This window comes from Ranitomeya imitator, chromosome 4 (genome assembly GCF_032444005.1).
Source record: "Ranitomeya imitator isolate aRanImi1 chromosome 4, aRanImi1.pri, whole genome shotgun sequence".
In the NCBI taxonomy this organism is placed as follows: Eukaryota; Metazoa; Chordata; class Amphibia; order Anura; family Dendrobatidae; genus Ranitomeya; species Ranitomeya imitator.
The window spans coordinates 367,780,945-367,804,563 of NC_091285.1; the positions used below are offsets into that span (position 1 = coordinate 367,780,945).

Here is a 23,619-nt window from a genome sequence, read left to right on the forward strand (position 1 = left end):
TAGTCCAAGCTAAACAAAAATATATACGCTATTTGTCTCAGGATTTACTTGTGCCATGCTTCACTTCAGCCATTGATAAAAAAATGGGATATAGAGATGGATTCTTCTCTGTGCCGCTCATAATATTAGAAGTCCAATTCAGTAATCCAATGAAAAGTGACTTTATTTCAAGGTGTTTCGGAGCACTACGTATATTTGATGTGGTATCCTGATGAAGGAGCCGTAGTGCTCCGAAACGTGCTGAAATAAAGCCACATTTCACTGGATTACTCAATTGGACTTCTAATTTTATGAGCTGCGCAGAGAAGAATCCATCTCTATATCCCATTTTTTATCTTTGGTGCGGTCACAAGGAGACCGGTGGATCTGCAGCAGCTTAAGTTTCTATAAGCCTTTGTAAGGGCTGGATCTGGTGAGTACATTTTATTGGAATTTATCTCTTTATACCCAGATAAGACCATATTGTGCGCCTTACTTCCTTCTAGCCCTTCACTGATCACTTCAGCCATTACAGCACGTATCTGCATCTTGTGGCTTTCCATTTATGGCAAAACTACAACTTTCAGTAACATATTGGTGCCAAGGTATGCTGGAATTTGTAGTTGTCACAGCCACTGAGTCATGATTTAGAGATCACTGTCCTCTAGAGCAGTGCTTCTCAAACTCCAGTCCTCATGGCCCTCAACAGATCATATTTTCATGATTTCCTTTTTATTACACGGGTGAGTGAACCAATGGCCATTTCTGATGCCTTGATAATAATTCCATCACCTGTGCAATGCTAAGGAAACCCTGAAAATATGATCTGTTGGTGGGCCGTGAGGACTGGAGCTTGGGGAACACTGATGTAGAGTAAAGTCAAATATCCATCTACAGAATTTAATATAGAATCTTTGGTAGAATTTTTGATTGGGTCATGATCTGCCCCATGTTCCACGAACTCACCTCTTTCCTTCGATCATTGTCTTTCTGCAGGAGCCATCTGACAGAAGCTTGCGGAGATTTGGCAGTGCACTCCAGGAAAGTTGTGTTATTTCTGACTCCGTACTGTATAGTCTCTTCAGTGTTCCTATACTCTGCACATAAGGAAAATAAGGGCTTGTAAACCATGCCAAAAACATCAATAAGCCTAAAACTGCTAAATATATCTAGCTACCTAGATCTGAGCCAAGTGGAAGAAAATACAAGGTACTAAAGCCACATCAGAGCTTCTTTGCCACCCGCTTAACCCCTTCATGACCCAGCCTATTTTGACCTTAAAGACCTTGCCGTTTTTTGCAATTCTGACCAGTGTCCCTTTATGAGGTAATAACTCAGGAACGCTTCAATGGATCCTAGCGGTTCTGAGATTGTTTTTTCGTGACATATTGGGCTTCATGTTAGTGGTAAATTTAGGTCAATAAATTCTGTGTTTATTTGTGATAAAAATGGAAATTTGGCGAAAATTTTGAAAATTTCGCAATTTTCACATTTTTAATTTTTATTCTGTTAAACCAGAGAGGTATGTGACACAAAATAGTTAATAAATAACATTTCCCACACGTCTACTTTACATCAGCACAATTTTGGAAACAAAATTTTTTTTTGCTAGGAAGTTATAAGGGTTAAAATTTGACCAGCGATTTCTCATTTTTACAACGAAATTTACAAAACCATTTTTTTAGGGACCACCTCACATTTGAAGTCAGTTTGAGGGGTCTATATGGCTGAAAATACCCAAAAGTGACACCATTCTAAAAACTGCACTCCTCAAGGTGCACAAAACCACATTCCAGAAGTTTATTAACCCTTCAGGTGCTTCACAGCAGCAGAAGCAACATGGAAGGAAAAAATGAACATTTAACTTTTTAGTCACAAAAATGATTTTTCAGCAACAATTTTTGTATTTTCCCAATGGTAAAAGGAGAAACTGAACAACAAAAGTTGTTGTCCAATTTGTCCTGAGTACGCTGATACCTCATATGTGGGGGTAAACCACTGTTTGGGCGCACGGCAGGGCTTGGAAGGGAAGGAGCGCCATTTGACTTTTTGAATGAAAAATTGGCTGCACTCTTTAGCGGACACCATGTCAAGTTTGGAGAGCCCCCGTGTGCCTAAAAATTGGAGCTCCCCCACAAGTGACCCCATTTTGGAAACTAGACGCCCCAAGGAACTTATCTAGATGCATAGTGAGCCCTCTAAACCCCCAGGTGCTTCACAAATTGATCCGTAAAAATGAAAAAGTACTATTTTTTCACAAAAAAAATTCTTTTAGCCTCAATTTTTTCATTTTCACATGGACAACAGGATAAAATGGATCCTAAAATTTGTTTGGCAATTTCTCCTGAGTACACCGATACCTCACATGTGGGGGTAAACCACTGTTTGGGCACATGGTAAGGCTCGGAAGGGAAGGAGCGCCATTTGACTTTTTGAATGAAAAATTATCTCCATCGTTAGCGGACACCATGTCGCGTTTGGAGAGACCCTGTGTGCTTAAACATTGGAGCTCCCCCACAAGTGACCCCATTTTGGAAACTGGACCCCCCAAGGAAGTTATCTAGATGCCTAGTGAGCACTTTAAACCCTCAGGTGCTTCACAAATTGATCCGTAAAAATGAAAAAGTACTTTTTTTTCACAAAAAAATTTCTTTTCGCCTCAATTTTTTCATTTTCACATGGGCAATAGGATAAAATGGATCCTAAAATTTGTTGAGCAATTTCTCCCGAGTACGCTGATACCTCATATGTGGGGATAAACCACTGTTTGGGCACACGGCATGGCTCGGAAGGGAAGGCGCGCCATTTGACTTTTTGAATGGAAAATTAGCTCCAATTGTTAGCGGACACCATGTCGCATTTGGAGAGCCCCTGTGTGCCTATGCAATGGAGCTCCCCCACAAGTGACCCCATTTTGGAAACTAGACCCCCCAAGGAACTTATCTAGATGCATACTGAGCACTTTAAACCCCCAGGTGCTTCACAGAAGTTTATAATGCAGGGCCATGAAAATAAAAAATAATTTTTCTTTTCTCAAAAATGATTTTTTAGCCTGGAATTTCCTATTTTGCCAATGGTAATAGGAGAAATTGGACCACAAATGTTGTTGTCCAGTTTGTCCTGAGTACGCAGGTACCCCATATGTGGGGGTAAACCACTGTTTGGGCGCACGGCAGGGCTCAGAAGGGAAGGCACGCCATTTGGCTTTTTAAATGGAAAATTAGCTCCAATCATTAGCGGACACCATGTCGCGTTTGGAGAGCCCCTGTGTGCCTAAACATTGGAGATCCCCCACAAATGACCCCATTTTGGAAACTAGACCCCCAAAGGAACTAATCTAGATGTGTGGTGAGCACTTTGAACCCTCAAGTGCTTCACAGAAGTTTATAACGCAGAGCCATGAAAATAAAATAAAACATTCTTTTCTCAAAAAATGATTTTTTAGCCCGCAATTTTTTATTTTCCCAAGGGTAACAGGAGAAATTTGACCCCAAAAGTTGTTGTCCAGTTTCTCCTGAGTACGCTGATACCCAATATGTGGGGGTAAACCACTGTTTAGGCACATGCTGGGGCTCGGAAGTGAAGTAGTGACGTTTTGAAATGCAGACTTTGATGGAATGCTCTGCGGGCGTCACGTTGCGTTTGCAGAGCCCCTGATGTGGCTAAACAGTAGAAACCCCCCACAAGTGACCCCATTTTGGAAACTAGACCCCCAAAGGAACTTATCTAGATATGTGGTGAGCACTTTCAACCCCCAAGTGCTTTACAGAAGTTCATAACACAGAGCAGTGAAAATAATAAATACGTTTTCTTTCCTCAAAAATAATTTTTTAGCCCAGAATTTTTTATTTTCCCAAGGGTTACAGGAGAAATTGGACCACAAAAGTTGTTGTCCAGTTTCTCCTGAGTACGCTGATACCCCATGTGTGGGGGTAAACCACTGTTTGGGCACACGTCGGGGCTCAGAAGGGAAGTAGTGACTTTTGAAATGCAGACTTTGATGGAATGGTCTGCGGACGTCATGTTGCGTTTGCAGAGCCCCTGGTGTGCCTAAACAGTAGACTCGGGCATGCTCATCCGACAGCGGTGGACACCGCGTCCTGACCCGTCTCCTTTCCAGCCTGCAGCAACGTCTGCAATCGCGGCCCTGCCTAGGGACTTACATCGTTCAAGGGATTTCCCTGGAGCTCATTACGCTCTCAGAAGCACACCATCTATCCAGACACCTCTCAGTACGTAACTGACGAAGGCCAGACCAGGCCGAAACGTTTTACGTACTACAAAATAAAAACCACAAGTCTGTCTTAAAGTTGAGTGCCGGGTTCTTCTTATCTACCTAAACAGTAGAAACCCCCCACAAGTGACCCCATTTTGGAAACTAGACCCCCCAAGGAACTTATCTAGATATGTGGTGAGCACTTTGAACCCCCAAGTGCTTCACAGACATTTACAACGCAGAGCCGTGAAAATAAAAAATCATTTTTCTTTCCTCAAAAATGATGTTTTAGCAAGCAATTTTTTATTTTCTCAAGGGTAACAGGAGAAATTGGACCCCAGTAATTGTTGCGCAGTTTGTCCTGAGTATGCTGGTACCCCATATGTGGGGGTAAACCACTGTTTGGGCACACGTCGGGGCTCGGAAGTGAGGGAGCACCATTTGACTTTTTGAATACAAGATTGGGTGGAATCAATGGTGGTGCCATGTTGCGTTTGGAGACCCCCTGATGTGCCTAAACAGTGGAAACCCCTCAATCCTAACTCCAACACACCCCTAAACCTTATCCCAACTGTAGCCGTAACCCTAATCACAACCCTAACCCCAACACACCCGTAACCCCAACACACCCCTAACCCTAACCACAACCCTAATTCCAACCCAACCCTAACCCTAAGGCTATGTGCCAACGTTGCGGATTCGTATGAGATTTTTCAGCACCATTTTTGAAAAATCCGCGGGTAAAAGGCACTGCGTTTTACCTGCGGATTTACCGCGGATTGCCAGTGTTTTTTGTGCGGATTTCACCTGCGGATTCCTATTGAGGAACAGGTGTAAAACGCTGCGGAATCCGCACAAAGAATTGACATGCTGCGGAAAATACAACGCAGCGTTCCCGCGCGGTATTTTCCGCACCATGGGCACAGTGGATTTGGCTTTCCATATGTTTACATGGTACTGTAAACCTGATGGAACACTGCTGCGAATCCGCAGCGGCCAATCCGCTGCGGATCCGCAGCCAAATCCGCACCGTGTGCACATAGCCTAATTCTAAAGGTATGTGCACACGCTGCGGAAAACGCTGCGGATCCGCAGCAGTTTCCCATGAGCTTACAGTTCAATGTAAACCTATGGGAAACAAAAATCGCTGTACACATGCTGCGGAAAAACTGCACGGAAACGCAGCGGTTTACATTCCACAGCATGTCACTTCTTTCTGCGGATTCCGCAGCGGTTTTACAACTGCTCCAATAGAAAATCGCAGTTGTAAAACCGCAGTGAAATGCGCAGAAAAAACGCGGTAAATCCACAGCGGTTTAGCACTGCGGATTTATCAAATCCTCTGCGGAAAAATCCGCATAGGACCAGAATACGTGTGCACATCCCGAACCCTAACCCTACCCCTACCCCTAACCCTACCCCTAACCCTTACCCTACCCCTAACCCTAACCCTACCCCTACCCCTAACCCTAACCCTAGTTCTTACCCCAACCTTAGTGGGTCATTTACTTTTTTTTTTATTTTGATCACTGAGATAGGTTATATCTCAGTGATCAAAATTCACAGATTCGGCAGATTCGGCGGGCGCACTGCACATGCGCCCACCATTTTGGAAGATGGCGGCGCCCAGGAAAGAAGATGGACGGACCCCGGGAGGCCAGGTAAGTATAAGGGGGGCGGGGGGGAGATCAGGGCACGGGGGGGCGTCGGAGCACGGGGGTTGGATCGGAGCATGGGGGGGGTGGATCGGAACACGGGGGGGTGGATTGGAGCACGGAGTGGGGGATCGCTGTGCGGGCGGGTGGATCGGAGCACGGGGGGGGATCGCTGTGCGGGGGGGATCGGAGTGCGGGGGGGTTTGATTGGAGCACGGGGGGTGTGATTGGAGCACGGGGGGAGCGGACAGGAGGACGGGGGAGCGGAGCACAGGACGGAGGAGAGCGGACCACAGATCGGGGGGCTGGGGGGGCGATCGGTGGGGTGGGGTGGGTGCACATTAGTGTTTCCAGCCATGGCCGATGATATTGCAGCATCGGCCATGGCTGGATTGTAATATTTCACCATTTTTTTAGGTGAAATATTACAAATCGCTGATTGGCAGTTTCACTTTCAACAGCCAATCAGAGCGATCGTAGCCACGGGGGGGTGAAGCCACCCCCCCTGGGCTAAACTACCACTCCCCCTGTCCCTGCAGATCGGGTGAAATGGGAGTTAACCCTTTCACCGGATCTGCAGGGACGCGATCTTTCCATGACGCATATGCTGCGTCATGGGTCGGAATGGCACCGACTTTCATGACGCAGCGTATGCGTCAAAGGTCGGGAAGGGGTTAAACAACCACTGGCTTTAAGGATATAAATCATCAATGACTAGAGAATCATGAGTTTACACTGGAAAAATCTACAAATGAAACCCCAGTTAATCAGAGATTGTGCTCAGTGATCAAAGTTCAAGGTACACGATGTAAATTGGAAACATAATCAGGTGGCTTAGCAATGTGGAGCTACAAATATTTGTTATACATTATATCTTCGGAAAAAGAAAATATCTTGTGGTCACCTGTTAAACTGTACTACTATAGTCAGTGTGTTCTTTCTAGCTGATTTACAGTTACAGGACTTTTCTGTTTGTACAAAAAAAGTGATAAAAAGTAATAGTTGTTTCTACAATAACCCAAGATATTCTTGTTTATTAAAGGGAACCTGACACCAGGTATGGCCGATACAAGATACGGCCATCACCTTTAAGGGCTGATATAGAAGCTGGGAGGAGCCAGACCAGGACCTGCAACACCCTTCGGACCGGACCGCCCTGCAGGTGAGCATAATAAAACGTATTTTTCTTCTTTTGCAGGTCGGATCAGGGGCTTATCTACAGCATTATAGAATGGTGTATATAAGCCCTGAAAGGCGGTAGCAGTAACTTGTATCGGCCAAATCTGGTGACAGGTTCCCTTTAAGTGTTCCTAAACTAGTCTTGTCAATGTATGTTACAATGAGCATGGAAGGAAAGAAGCCGAGAGCACAAGTGACATGTCAGCTCATATCTTAAATTAGAACTGGTAAAAATAAACTGGTAATTAGTAATCGTGCTGGCAGTGACAGGGGAGATCTTTTACATGCAGCTATAAGCCACTCACTGAATTGAAACGTGTATAAGCCATTTAGGAGTGCAGGTCATTCTATCATATAACATGGAAAATTGCACAGTATGTTTTCTGTTTTGTGCACTTTTTGTTACTTTACATAAAAAATATATATTTTTTTAATGTGAACAATCACATGCATACGGAAAACAACACAAAGCCAACAAAGTACCGTATGTCACACATTAAAAACTCTGTTGCAATGCGAGGCTAAAAATGGACACCAAAATCAATGTGGGATATGTAGAACTTTATGTAATAGGTCATCTTGACAGAGGAATATGGTCATTAATTTTATATTGACAATCCTAAATAAACTGCCGGATACCTGACTATTCAAGACAGGTCTCTATTTTTAATCTAGTCTGTAGCTCATTGTACTATCATATAACTGACTGGAGTCTTCATGTCTATTTCTTTGATGGTCGATACATCATCTAGTAAACAATTTAAAGGCTATTGTGAGAATACCCTATTTATGTCAGCTTTAGCTAAAGCCCCCCATGCACTTTTGATAGCTGTGTGCTATAAAGATTGTTCGTCTGGAACACCCGTCAGGACAGTGGGGATACTCGGTACCAGGTCCGGTACTTAAAAGGACGTGTCACGGCGGCGACCCGGTCCGTGGCCCTGGGCGCCCATGTAAAAGGGATTTGTGGAAATTATGAAAGTTAGTGAGGCCACGTGTGGTATTCGGTCAGAAGTGACCAACGCTGCTTAAAGGGGTCCTCTAGGGTGATGTTATGGCAGCCAGAAGGTATAACTTCCCACAGGTGAAGTAGGTCCCCAGGGCTCCTGGGGAATAGATGGAAGATGGTGAGTGGTGCAGTAAAGAACGAAGGACGCAGTTGTGCAGTCTTTTTACCTGGTTTACTGATGGTAGCAGGCAGCCACAGTCCAGAGCACCAGATCACAGGTCCAGCAGGGTCCGGCCGACTTGGAAGCGAGTTCAGAGTCCCCTTTAACCAGGTGGAGTTAAAAGCCTTCCTTCTAGCGCTGTGGTGTAGTTCCTTACTGCCTATGGCTTCTTAGCAAGGTCCTCTCAGTTATCTCTGTCCTTTATTGAAGTGGGACACAAACCCGTATGACAGGTAACTCGAGCCTTTTTACAGGGTCTTTATCATGACCCAGGCTCTATGTGTCACTGTGTCTCCTGGGCATTAGGGCAGACAGGTTACATGCAGTCTAGCTGTCCTACCAGTTTCTGACGTGCCTCCTAGAGTATGACACAACCTCGGTCTTCCGGTTACCGGTATCTGAGCTCTGTCAGGGAGGTAGCCCAGCCGCTGCTATTTTCCCTTGTTGTCACTCTCCTGTGCTTTACTCTCCTGCACATTAGCTAAAGGCTGTTCTTCCTTCTGTATCTCGCTATCTAGGAGCTACAGCACCTCAGGCTGTATGGCCCATCACCCGTCCTTCTGCCTCAGATGCTCCAGTCTGCTGTCTGACACCAACTGTCAACTCTTCCCAACTGCCTAGCAACTGCCTAGCAACTAACTCCTCCTCCCGAACAGAGAGAGCAGCTCCCCTTTCTGGCCTGGAGTCAGAATGGTGTTGTATGTGCTGATTACCTGTCAAAAGGAATCCTTCATCGCTTCCAAGCATGATATCACTCTCCCCATGAGGAAAGCAATGCCACTGTGACAACCAGGACCCTGGGGTGTCACACGTCCACCTGACTGCTATGTGGCCTGATCATCCCAAACACAGGAGCGCTTGTTCTGCTTGTTCTCTGTATGCGAGAGCTGCTGCTAGACATCTCTGAAGGGCGACTTATCTTTAACCCCTTAGTGACAGAGCCAATTTGGTACTTAATGACCAGGCCAATTTTTGCAATTCTGACCACTGTCACTTTATGAGGTTATAACTCTGGAACGCTTCAACGGATCCCGCTGATTCTGAGATTATTTTTTCGTGACATATTGTACTTCATGTTAGTGGTAACATTTCTTCGATATTACTTGCGATTATTTATGAAAAAAACGGAAATATGTCGAAAATTTTTAAAATTTTGCAATTTTCAAACTTTGTATTTTTATGCCCTTAAATCAGAGAGATATGTCACGAAAAATAGTTAATAAATAACATTTCCCACATGTCTACTTTACATCAGCACAATTTTGGAAACAAAATTTTTTTTTGTTAGGGAGTTATAAGGGTTAAAAGTTGACCAGCAATTTCTCATTTTTACAACACCATTTTTTCTTAGGGACCACATCACATTTGAAGTCATTTTGAGGGGTCTATATGATAGAAAATAATGAAGTGTGACACCATTCTAAAAACTACACCCCTCAAGGTTCTCAAAACCACATTCAAGAAGTTTATTAACCCTTTACGTGCTTCACAAGAACTGAAACAATGTGGAAGGAAAAAATGAACATTTAACTTTTTTTTGCAAACATCTTAATTCAGAACCATTTTTTTTATTTTCACAAGTGTAAAAACAGAAATGTAACCATAAATTTTGTTATGCAATTTCTCCTGAATACGCCAATACCCCATATGTGGGGGTAAACCACTTTTTGGGCGCACCGCAGAACTTAGAAGTGAAGGAGCGCCGTTTGACTTTTTCAATGCAGAATTGGCTGGAATTGAGATCGGACGCCATGTCACGTTTAGAGAGCCCCTGATGTGCCTAAACAGTGGAAACTCCCCACAAGTGACACCATTTTGGAAACTAGACCCCTTAAGGAACTTATCTAGATGTGTGGCGAGCACTTTGAAGCCCCATGTGCTTCACAGAAGTTTATAACGTAGAGCCGTGAAAAAAAAAATTGAATTTTTTCTACAAAAATGATCTTTTTGCCCACAAATTTTTATTTTCACAAGGGTAACAGGAGAAATTAGACCACTAAAGTTGTTGTGCAATTTCTCCTGAGTACGTCGATACCCAATATGTGGGGGTAAACCACTGTTTGGGCGCACCGCAGAGCTTGGAAGAGAAAGAGTGCCGTTTTACTTTTTCAATGTAGAATTGGCTGGAATTGAGATCGGACGCCATGTCGCGTTTGGAGAGCCCCTGATGTGCCTAAACAGTAGAAATCCCCCACAAGTGACCCCATTTTGGAAACTAGACCCCCCCCCATGGAACTTATCTAGATGTGTGGTGAGAACCTTGAATGCCCAAGTGCTTCACAGAAGTTTATAATGCAGAGTCGTGAAAATAAAAAATATTTTTTTTTCCACAAAAAAGATGTTTTAGCCCCCAAGTTTTTATTTTCACAAGGGTAACAAGAGAAATTGGACCTCAAAAGTTGTTGTCCAATTTGTCCTGAGTATGCTGGTACCCCATATGTGGGGGTAAACCACTGTTTGGGCGCACGGCAGAGCTCGGAAGGAAGGAGCGCCGTTTTGGAATGCAGACTTTGATAGAATGGTCTGTGGGCATTATGTTGCGTTTGCAGAGCCCCTGATGTACCTAACCAGTAGAAACCCTCCACAAGTGACCCCATTTTGGAAACTAGACCCCCCCAAGGAACTTATCTAGATGTGTGGTGAGAACTTTGAATGCCCAAGTGCTTCACAGAAGTTTAGAATGCAGAGTTGTGAAAATAAAAAATATATTTTTTTTCCACAAAAAAGATATTAGAGCCCCCAAGTTTTTATTTTCACAAGGGTAACAGGAGAAATTGGACTGCAATAGTTGTTTTCCAATTTATCCCGAGTACGCTGATGCGCCATATGTGGGGGTAAACCACTGTTTGGGCGCACGGCAGAGCTTGGAAGGGAAGGAGCGCCTTTTTGGAATGCAGACTTTGATAGAATGGTCTGTGGGCATTATGTTGCGATTGCAGAGCCCCTGATGTACCTAAACCGTAGTAACCCCCCACAAGTGACCCCATTTTGGAAACTAGACCCCCCAAGGAACTTATCTAGATGTGTGGTGAGAACTTTGAATGCCCAAGTGCTTCACAGAAGTTTAGAATGCAGAGTCGTGAAAATAAAAAATATTTTTTTTTTCACAAAAAAGATATTGTAGCCCCCAAGTTTTTATTTTCACAAGGGTAACAGGAGAAATTGGACCACTAAAGTTGTTGTCCAATTTATCCTGAGTATGCTGATACCCCATATGTGGGGGTAAACCACTGTTTTGGCGCACGGCAGAGCTCGGAAGGGAAGGAGCGCCGTTTTGGAATGCAGACTTAGATAGAATGGTCTGTGGGCGTTATGTTGCGTTTGCAGAGCCCCTGATGTACCTAAACAGTAGTAACCCCCCACAAGTGACCCCGTTTTGGAAACTAGACCCCCCATGGAACTTATATAGATGTGTGGTGAGAACTTTGAATGCCCAAGTGCTTCACAGAAGTTTATAATGCAGAGTCATAAAAAAAAAAATATATATATATTTTTCCACTAAAAAGATTTTGTAGCCCCCAAGTTTTTATTTTCACAAGGGTAACAAGAGAAATTGGACCCCAGAAGTTGTTGTCCAATTTATCCCGAGTACGCTGATGCCCCATATGTGGGGGTAACCCACTGTTTGGGCGCACGGCAGAGCTCAGAAGGGAGGGAGCACCATTTGACTTTTTGAGCGCAAAATTGGCTGTCGTGTTTGGAGACCCCCTGATGTACCTAAACAGTGGAAACCCCCCAATTCTAGCTCAAACCCTAACCCCAACACACCCCTAACCCTAATCCCAACCTGATCCATAATCCTAATCACTAACCCTAACCATAATCACAACCCTTACCCCAAAACAACCGTAATGTCAACCCTAACCATAACCCTAATCAAAACCCTAAATCCAACACACCCCTAATCCTAATCTCAACCCTAACCTCAAACCTAACCCTAATCCCAATACACCCCTAATCACAACCCTAACCTTAACCCTAATCCCAAACCTAACCCTAATCCCAAGCGTAACCCTAATGCCAACCCTAACCCTAATACCAACCCTAATCCAAACCCTAACCCTAATCCCAACTCTAACCCTAACTTTAGCCCCAACCCTAGCCCTAACTTTAGCCCCAACCCTAACCCTAGCCCCAAGGCTACTTTGACACTTGCGTCGTTTGCCATTCCGTCGCAATCCGTCGTTTTGGACAAGAAACGGATCCTGCAAATGTGCCCGCAGGATGCGTTTTTTGCCCATAGACTTGTATTGCCGACGGATCGTGACGGATGGCCACACGTCGCGTCCGTCGTGCACTGGATCAGTTGTGTTTTGGCGGACCGTCGGCACAAAAAAACATTCAATGAAACGTTTTTTTGTACGTCGCATCCGCCATTTCTGACCGCGCATGCGTGGCCGTAACTCCACCCCCTCCTCCCCAGGACATAGATTGGGCAGCGGATGCGTTGAAAAACTACAGCTGCTGCCCACGTTGTGCACAATTTTCACAACGTGCGTCGGTATGTCGGGCCGACGCATTGCGACGGCCCCGTACCGACGTAAGTTTGAAAGAAGCCTAACCCTAAATTTAGCCCCAACCCTAACCCTAAATTTAGCCCCAACCCTAGCCCTAACCCTAGCCCTAACCCTAGCCTTAACCCTAGCCCTAACCCTACCCCTAGCCCTACCCCTACCCCTAACCCTACCCCTAACCCTAGCCCTAACCCTACCCCTAACCCTACCATTACCCCTAACCCTACCCCTAATTTTAGCCCCAACTGCTGTTCTCCTGCCGGCCGGCAGATGGAGACAGATGGCGGGCGCACTGCGCATGCGCCCGCCATTTTCTTCTGCCGGCGGCCAGGAGGAGCAGCAGGAGGATCCAGGGACACAGGTGAGTATGATAGGGTCCCCGAATCCCCCTATTTCTCTGTCCTCTGATGTGCGATCACATCAGAGGACAGAGAATTACACTTTACTTTTTTTTTTTTTTTGCGGTCGCCGGTAAACAGTTAATTACCGGCGATCGCAAAACAGGGGTCGATAAAACCGACCCCGATCATGCTCTTTGGGGTCTCGGCTACCCCCGGCACCCGAGACCCCAAAGATTTTCGCGGGACCGGCCGGCGGGCGCACTGCGCATGCGCCCGCCATTTTGAAGATGGCGGCGCCCACCGGGAGCCACGAGGAGCATCGGGGGAGATAGGTAAGTATTGGGGGGCTACCTGGGACCCCTTTTCTCTGTCCTCCGATGTGCGATCACATCGGAGGACAGAGAAATTAAAGAGATCGTGTTTTTTTTTTCTTTTGCGATCGCCGGTAAACGGTTAATTACCGGCGATCGCAAATGCGGGGTGGGTAAAAAACCCCCCGAATCATGTTCTCTGGGGTCTCGGCTACCCCCGGCAGCCGAGACCCCAGAGAAAATCCGACTCTGGGGGGCGCTATTCACTTTTTCCACAGCGCCGTTAATTAACGGCACTGTGGTTTAAGTACCCTTAGCGGCCGCCGTTAAAAGGCGTATCGGCGGTCGCTAAGGGGTTAAACGATCAGCAGTCCGTAACTGGGTATGCCAGATCATTATGTTCTCAGACAATCATCTGACCCCCTACACAGCAGGCTGTCGACAGATTTCAGAGCCCATTTATAATTCACATATCAGTATGTAATTATGGATTCTCAGATTAACAGAATTTATACGTAGCATGACAAGAATTTTCTATATAACACCAACTCTTGTACTAGGCAAAACACTATTTACAGCATTCCTATAAAACGAGAAGCTTTTAAAGCATTTAAAAAAGTACTCTTTCTTATTACTGTGTATAAGCTGAGTTTTTCAGCATATTTTTTGTGCTGAAAATACCCTCCTTGGCTTATACACGAGTCATTATCCCAGTTTGTAGCTGGGGATGGGGAGCGGTGAAGCAGCAAGTCACAGAGCCGGCAGCTGCGGCTAAAGCCTGTGCCCACTGCTAAAGAGAAATGAATATTCACTGCCCTGGCAATGAATATTCATTTCTCTTATAGCGCGCAGTTACAGCCGCAGCCACCGGCTTCCAGCAGCTGCTGGGCTCTCACGGGTGCCCGCTCATTAAAGTAATTAATATTCACCTCTCTCCACTCCCATAAGCTGGAGAGAGAATATTCATTACCTTAACAAGCGGGGACATGTGATCGCCTGGCTGCAGGAGCTGCTGGAAGCCAGATCGAGATGCTGCGAGGGTGCGCAGGGAAGGTAAGTAGGATTTTTTTAATGCTTTTCTCATGGGGCCATACATACAAGGATGAGAATAAGGAGCCATGCATACAAGGATGAGAATAAGGAGCCATGCATACAAGGATGAGAATAAGGAGCCCTGCATACAAGGATGGGAATAAGGAGCCATGGAATAGGGATTAAGTGACAATGCATACCTGGCTTCTAATCGAGTCAATAAGTTTTCTTAGTTTTTCGAGGCAAAATTAGGTGCCTCGGCTTATAGTCAGGTCGACTTACGCACGAGTATATACAGTATATTTTCATCTATCATTTGACTTTTACTTATAGTGCCTTACACATAGACTGCATAATAATAATACTACTCCTAATATTAGCAACAAGTATATCTTTATTGACTGCATACTTAAAGGGAACCTGTCACCCCGTTTTTTCAGATTGAGCTATAAATACTGTTAAATAGGGACTGCGCTGTGCGTTACTATAGTGTATGTAGTGTACCCTGATTCCCCATGTATGCTGAGAAATACATTACCAAAGTCGCCGTTTTGCCTGTCAATCAGGCTGGTCTGGTCAGGTGGGCGTGTTCACAGCGCTCTTTTCTTCCCCAGCTTTCCGTTGGTGGCGTAGTGGTGTGCGCATGTCCAAGGTCCGAATTCCCTGCGCCCACGTGAAGACACAGCGCGCGATCTGCGCTGTCATCCCTTGCATCGGTAGGGGCGGCCATCTTCCTGGGGCCGCGCGTGCGCAGATTGAATGCTCTGCCGCACGGGGCTTCAGGAAAATGGCCGCGGGATGCCGCGCGTGCGCATTAGAGATCGCGGTGGCCATTTTCCCAAAGCCGAGATGCAAACTCGGCTTTGGGAAAATGGCCGCCGCGATCTCTTGTGCGCACGCGCGGCATCCCGCGGCCATTTTCCTGAAGCCCCGTGCGGCAGAGCATTCCATCTGCGCACGCGCGGCCCCAGGAAGATGGCCGCCCCCACCGATGCAAGGGATGACAGCGCAGATCGCACGGTGTCTTCACGTGGGCGCAGGGAATTCGGACCTTGGACATGCGCACACCACTACGCCACCAACGGAAAGCTGGGGAAGATAAGAGCGCTGTGAACACGCCCACCTGACCAGACCAGCCTGATTGACAGGCGAAAACGGCGACTTTGGTAATGTATTTCTCAGCATACATGGGGAATCAGGGTACACTACATACACTATAGTAACGCACAGCGCAGGCCCTATTTAACAGTATTTATAGCTCAATCTGAAAAAACGGGGGTGACAGGTTCCCTTTAAAACATTTCAGTCTTTATTTTGTGTTTAATATTAAATAGAATTGTGACAGTAATAATTTACAATATTCAGCGGTATAATTACATACTACTTACTGTTATGATGCCTTTAATAATTATAAGAAGCTGTTTTCAAACTGACTTCTTGGGATGTATGCACACAAAGGGGCAGATTCATCAAGATTGGCATAGTGCACAATTGTGCTATGCCAGTCTCGCTGTAATAAAATGTGTCAAGATCATTAAGAGAGTGTGCCGTGTCTGAAATGCTACTCCAGTCAGACACTGGAGTAACATTTTTTGGTGTAGAAAGTGGCACCATTTATCATGAATTTGATGGGCGGGAGTAGCCACACCTCATCCCACCCCAACCATTTTGGCAGAGTTGAGTCAAACTGGTAAAGAATGTCAAAAATTTGTATGACTTTTCAAATATTTTACACCAGATTTAAGTTATAAAGGCTTTAATGAATTGGTGTCAAAGTTTTTCTAGAAGGTCAATAATGATCGATTTTCTAGTAGAAATCACGGAAAATAATTCTGTAAAATACCTTTCAGATTAAATCCACGGCACTGGGTAACTGGATTTCCATGTTTTATATCCTGTCTCCTGCTTCTTCTATGAAATCAGAAAAACACAAAGGTCAAATCAAAACAGCACTCATCGGAAATCTCCAATGAAGTACAGGTATATGCAGTGATAGGAGGACATGAACTATAAGTTATGATTGCTGGCTACTTATCAAAAATTGAAAGATCTGGACAGTAGACAACTATTACTAATGTATAGGTCAATGAGCACGCTCAGATATTCTTTTATGAAGAATGGGGGTGTGACAGACAAAATATGGCAAATATATATTTTAATAGCATTAACCTGCAATAACAACAGAATTAAAAAAAATGTATTCTTTAGCCTTCTGATCGTGCACTCCGCCTCCTAGCTTCAGGTGTTTTAATTACAGCAGGTCCAATACCCCTCCACAGAGAGAGAGAATTTTAGTCTAGGAAGAGGTTTTCACATGTACCCATTCAGATGGAGACGTTTATTCTCAGCGAGGTAAGGCAAGTTTAGGACCTGGTATAAGAGAGATGCCGTAAAGGGGCTACCAGGTACACATAAAATTGGCCATTTTTATGCGCTAAAAGCTCTCATTTTTCATATTTCTAGTGCAGTAATGCAGTTCAAATTTCGTGTTTTCAAGTTTACATGTTTTAGCGCTGCAGTGTGCTGCCTTATTTACTTAAGTGTCCCTTTAAAGCTTAGCACTGCTATTTTTCATAGAAGATCTCCTTTTTCAAAAGATGATCCAGTGATCAGCTGATTGACATGAGTACAACTTTTAAATAAGGAGATGTGTGGCCTGACTGAATTAGAGCCTTTTGGCTCGAGTTAAATGACCACTGATCAGCTACATATTTGCCTGTGAGCAGAATATTAATTCAATGATCGCTCTGTGTGCACAGACTGTTGTTGGTCTCGGCAGCACATATCCTGTATACACAGGGTGATTTGCTGCCAAGAATAATCGTTTATTACGCAGGCTTAAAAATCATTTCATGAATGAGCCTATTGCTTGTTTGCCCATTGATCAATCTGTTTACACTGCATGGTTATCAGCAAAAAGGAATTATCTTATTTAAATTTTTGGCTATTAATTGTGATCCAATGAGGCAGGTTTTTTTCTTATTACATAAGTGACACGTAAATTGTAAAAATTATTCAGGCATACTCTTACATAGCAAAAATTCCACAATAAACTATAAAATGAAACCTTCTCCAGTCTAGACAGAAGCAAAACATCAACACATAAAACCCAATACAAGTCATAACACAAGTGTCTTACCTTTTCCCAGAGGGGTAAAACTTGGAACAAAAGTTTCCATCCCAGGCACAATAAGGGTCCCTGGCTAGGCAGCAGTCTGCACATGCAGGCCCATAAATATGGCAACGGTGTAAAGACAGCTGAGTGACACCTTCTTCTGAGCTAACGTACAATTGTTGCTGTAAAATGAAAACCTATTTTCAGCAAACTGTTTCTTAGCATTTTACTGTCTTAGCTGAATGGATTTATATCTTGTGTGTAGAGATACAGGCTATAATAATTACAATCACAGAACAACACTGGTTATTAGACCTAAAACAAATCTAGCTTTTGACGCAAAGAAAAAAATAATTTCTGTTTTTTCTTCCAAAACACAATATTTTAAAAGTTTATAGGGAAAGGTGCCATTATTGAACATGATAAGAAGAGCTATGAAGGCCTGGCAAAACCACCAGCATCAACAACGAGAGCTGTAAATTAATGTGTCAGCTGCCACACGTGAAAATCTGAAAGTAGATTTTAAAAAGAAATGAATGGTTTAATCTGAAGCTAAAAAGGGCCTAGAATATTAATACAGTCTAATGTTTATGGTAGCCCCAGAGAATTTATTGTCGAGGATCCAGCATGTTCGTTTTCAGACTGAAGATCCACTTGTTATCCTTGAGGTAAGCCACCGCCCGGACATGTCTGGCAGCTGCTCTCTCATAGAGAACACAGGAGCACTCGGCAGAGCAAGTGCCATGAGGGCTGGATTAAACCACTCGACATGCAGCATTAAACAACCACTACTAGTGAGATCGATTATTATTAAGCAAGCTTAAAAATAATTTCACCCAACAAACATACGTTTTGGACATTTGTTAGATGATCACTAGTTTGTTTAAACTACCCGATTAAGCAAGTGTTTCTCAGAAGACAATTCCATGATAATCATGCAATATATATCCAACCTAAGCCATTGTAAGACACCGCTATTGGCAGCCTATCTCCCAGAGACCAAAAAAATGGAGGCCACATTACACATTAGATAGTTGGCCAGTCTATCTCAAATTGGCGGGTTGGGCAGACTTTAATCAAATGTATATAGGGTCATAATGGAACCTGGACCTCTTATAGCTACAGATGGTTTTGGTCCATAAAATGTAAAATAGTGCATATTGAAGAGAGTTTTTAAAAATACTTTTTGGGGCACTGGCTCGCTTGGCACACTTTATATCTATGCATCATGCAAAGTTGTAGAATGTGTTGATGCCTCATTATTATGATAACGCTTGTATACGTCTCACTACTGTTTCCTTCTTTGCAGTATTGCTGGCTGATTCCAATTGCCAATGCAATCATATAGTATATAATAAATTTAATAAACTGTGTAAACTACCGTATTTTAAGGTCTATAAAGATGCACATGACCATAAGACTCAATCCAAATTTTGGGGAGGAATATAGGATTTTTTTTTTCAATAAAATGGTGGTGAGTCTTGTAGTCCACTTTTACGATGGCGGCAAGAGTGGGTCGATGCCGCAGGCCCCGGGCTGGGCAGAGGGGTGTTTGATGGTGTGAGGCTTTCAAAAAATGTCGGGAGTCCCAACACTTCCCATCATTTTCACTGTGGAGGACTTCGGGAAAATGGCTGCTGAAGGCGGCTCATGTGCAGATTGGGATTTCGGTAGGGTTGCATTGATGCAATAGCTTTTACATTTTTTTATCAAAATCAAGTCAACTAATTACCCTATGGTATTTTCATGCACTATTGCTATTTACTTATTTACTGCAGGGTATTTGCTGATTTTGCCTTATGTTTTGTCTGCTTAGTGACCAGTGTGAACATGCGCCTGCATGTTTGCATGTATACCAATTTATATTCTAGTTAATCTCTTTGGGATTTTAGCTATTAGATAGCATATTTTATAATCTAGAACTCCATAACAGAAGTCTAAGTGTACAGTATATTATAGCTGAATTCATATGAAAATGTTACATATTCTGTATTCCATCTGCTTTTTTCCCAATTCAATACTTTCTTTTAATTCTAATGTGCTTTAGTACTTGACTTTACAAAACTTAATGAGTATTCCATCTTTGTAGAATTTCTGAATTTAGATGTAGTATAACATAATCAGTGTGAGAGGATATGCTCAATGACTAAAGTGCTCAATTGATTTTAGGAGTGTTATTACTAATGAATCTAATCTCTACTTGCCTGCAGACGTCTTACTAAAAGGGAATTTATCAGTTACTAGGGACGTAGCTTTAAAATGTCACTTATGGAAATGTGAAATTACATGCCTGCCATAAAACACATTTTGCAATCTTGAACATAGATTAGGGAATTAATTTTTGGAGCGCAATCTGTAATTACAGTCATCAGAGTTGGAAAAATGAATTTAATCTGTCACCAGTCTTCAATAAGTAAGTACTGAAATGTATAGTTGCGTAACGTTGAGCTTTAGGATATAACTGTAGCTACAAGAACATAAAATTAGATTAAAGTTTGCTATGAAAGGACAGTACAAGAAATTCTGAAATATTCAACTCTGGGAAGAAGCGAAAAGTTGAACAGTTTGCAAGTGCTATAAACTGATTCCCAAGTTCTTCCTAAGGGTAATTTCACATTAAGTTTATTATGTGAATTTTAGTCCCTGCTCATCATGCCCCATTTCCTTCCATTGCGCAGTTCAAATTTTGGTTCTTAGATTACTTTTTTTGCCTTCATCTCACATACCTACATTAAGGCCATTACCTACTTCCGCCCTCAACAATGGCCCATTTCTACGTCTATATGTTCAGCTCGCATGTCAACACTGTGCAATGTGTACATAAAGACACTGCACACAAACTCTAACCAGTACGGACAGTCAGTCTTACCGGTACGTCACATAGCTTGATAGGTAATCATGCCAGTACGCTCTACGTGGATGGTGTGACCCATTGTTCTCTCTCCCTTGGCCTGCGAGCATAGTTTGCATCACCTGTAGTCAGCTTATTCATTCATATATATCTATCACACAGTTTCTGTGGTACTTGCTAGCCTTATTTTAGTAGTGTGTAGCATGTATATATGGTCTCCCTTTCATATCTCTATATTTATAGCTGAACACATTTGGTTTTAACTCCCAAAACTGGAGTGCACTTGAGTCAAAATTACTAGTCTACTATTGACTTATGGGTCCACAAGACTGCATTCGCGTTTGCTAATATGTAAATATTGTGTTAAATATTATGCAAATCATTGGTTTTAATTTGTGCAATTACAGTTTGTGTGTATTTTTGATAAGGGTCTGCTTACACTAGTCTTTGTGCGGCACTTATCAAACACTTATCAGCAACGTGTTTACACAGGCAGACCGCACTTCATTGACTGATCTGTAAGAGATTGTTCAGTTCAAATAGCTTGCCAAGAACAATGATTTTAAGCCTTCTTAAGAAAACATTGCACCCAACGAATGAGCGTTTTGCTCAATCATTGGGTGATCGGCAGCCTGTTTACACTGCAAGATTATCGTGAGACAAGTGATCCTAGGAATAATCGTAAATTATAATCTTGTGGAGTAAATACACTTTAAGGGAGCGGACAAGGTCCAGATTGGACTGAAACTTTGACTATATTGGTACAATTAGATTTTGATATGCTGACACCTTAATATCTACAGTATTTCTATGTCTAATCTCTTTCACCAGTACATTTTGAGTGATGGGATAACTTTCAATATTGTTTTACAACTTAAAGTAACTGACCACAAGCTTTGTTGATGTGTCTGGCATAGGCTAAATACGACCACAAGTATAAAAGTTCATTAATTATATGCACTAAATGTGATTGAGCCATTAAAAGACACAGGGTGTTCATAATTTCCTTTTTGCCCTGAATCAAGACTTTTTGCATCATACACTGTTGCAAATATATATATCTAATTTGGTTCAATATTTTTATATAACCTAGTCTGTTTCGGAGAATAATTTGGCAATAATGCATGCGCACATAAAATACATGCTTTTACATTGTACACTAATTTGTAAACAATGCAGGCTAAAAGATAAAAGGCAAATTACCTTTTTTGAGGAAATCTTCATAGATCTTATAGAAGAATGACCCTAAACAAAGAGAACAGATTTTTGTAATGGGCACAGGTCACCACATGCATTAGTACAAGACAAAAATTGCTGATGTTACACATATTACTATAAAATCTTAAATAAAGCTATGAATCTTAGAATTAAACTATATCAGGACAATCACAGACACACAGACTTCCGCACCAAGTCAAAGACCACTGGACACGTACAACAGATACAAATCATCCTGTCACTGCAATATGCATTGTATAGAAAAGTAAATTATTGAATCGTCTGCCCAATAGACTTACTGTAACTTTACTCTGTTGTCATGAAAATGAAATCAGAACTAATAGTATAAATTCTAATAAGAATTGTAAGTCTGTGTTCCCGAAAAAGAGTCCTTGCACCTATTTTCATGTGATTTGGTCTCTAATATCAATACTTCATAAGCAGAAGGATTTCTACTTTGCATTGATTAATTTGATCTATGTAAGAGGAGAGTTGGCAGGTGGCCAATTGCTATATCTTCCTAGCATGTGAGAACAGCTACTGGGATATATGTTGTGGTAACGGTCAGTAGGCGAAAAAAATCAGCTAAGCATTACAAGTTGTGAAAAATTAGGATGCAAACAGAAATCCGTTATGTCTAGTTACTTATAGATGACTTCCAGGAATTGTTAATGCGCAGCCTTGGGGAAAAACATAACCGTCCTGAAATCAGTTATATTGCCTCCTGTGAAGTGTTTGTAACAGTATCACTTCCTCTTTTATAATTTTTTAAAAATATATTATTTTGTGTAATAAGTTGCTCTCTCTTTGATGCAACACAGTTATGCAGTGATCAGTATAAATCAATACACCCACTTTGAAAAGTAAGATTTTAATCAATCTCTCACTGAACACACAAACAATTTCTGAGACTGAGTTTCATAGAACATTTTTTAACCCATAACATGAAAGTAAGGTTAATATAACTTTTGTTAAAATAAATCTTCAGTTTTGCTCAAATTAGTTGATGCAAGAATGAATACACCCCACATCAAAAACTATACAACTATTACTTTCTATGACCTCCATGATGTCCAAGGACAGCACCATGTTTATTAGGCATGGAATGAACAAGTTGGTGACATATTGCAACATCTCTCGTTTTCCATTCTTCAAGAACAACCTCTTTTAGAGCCTGAATGTTGGATGGAGAATGATGCTCAACTTGTCTCTTCAGAATTCCCCATAAGTGTTCGAATGGATTAAGTTACGATACGATACACTTTATTGATCCCGTGGAAAATTATGGTATCACAGCAGCACAACTTAAATCATAAAAATCATAAAGGAATTACATAGTTGACATGACAGTGGAGTTGACAGAAGAACATTATACATTATACATTAGAATAGGACATACACAACAAGTGAACTGAAATGTAGAGAAATAAGTAGACATTCACCTTGGTGGTTTAACCCTAATGTTATTGTTGTACATTCCCATAGCAGTTGGCACAAACGATTTCCTATATTTTTCCTTCTTACACCTCAGAAGTATTAGCCGGTTGCTGAAGGTGCTCTTCTGTCTCATGAATAGCTCATATAATGGATGTGCATTATTGTTCAGAATTGCCATACACTTTTTCAGAGTTCTTTTCTCCACTACCTCCCCAAAAAAGTCCAGCTTGCAGCCCACAGCAGAACTTGCCTACTTAATAATCTTATTCAGCTTATTATCATCAGAGGCCCGCACACTACTACCCCAGCACGTGATTGCAAAAAAGATGGCACTTGCCACTACAGATTGGAAAAACATTTCTAACATTTTGCTACACACATTAAAAGACCTCAGTTTCCTTAGGAAATACAATCTGCTCATCCCCTTCTTGTAGACAAACTCTGAGTGGCATCTCCAGTCCAGTTTGCTATCCAAATGGACACCCAAATATTTGTAACTCTCCACCTGCTCTACCTCCTGACCAGCAATAGTGATCGGTAAGCATTCCATCTTTATCCTGCTATAGTTGGCCACCAACTCCTTAGTTTTCTTAACATTTAGT

At 42.6% G+C, this 23,619-nt stretch overlaps 1 protein-coding gene across 1 annotated transcript in view; it reads right to left on the minus strand.

Annotated features, from left to right (window-relative positions):
- Positions 1 to 23,619, minus strand: part of SEMA3C (semaphorin 3C) — a 229,319-nt gene that overhangs the window by 27,127 nt on the left and 178,573 nt on the right. The window contains exons 14-17 of the mRNA XM_069765149.1: positions 21,566 to 21,607; positions 17,536 to 17,693; positions 16,240 to 16,307; positions 946 to 1,076 (exon numbers count right to left, since the gene is read on the minus strand). Coding sequence (XP_069621250.1) covers positions 946 to 1,076; positions 16,240 to 16,307; positions 17,536 to 17,693; positions 21,566 to 21,607 — 399 coding nt within the window. The remainder of the gene's footprint in view (positions 1 to 945; positions 1,077 to 16,239; positions 16,308 to 17,535; positions 17,694 to 21,565; positions 21,608 to 23,619) is intronic.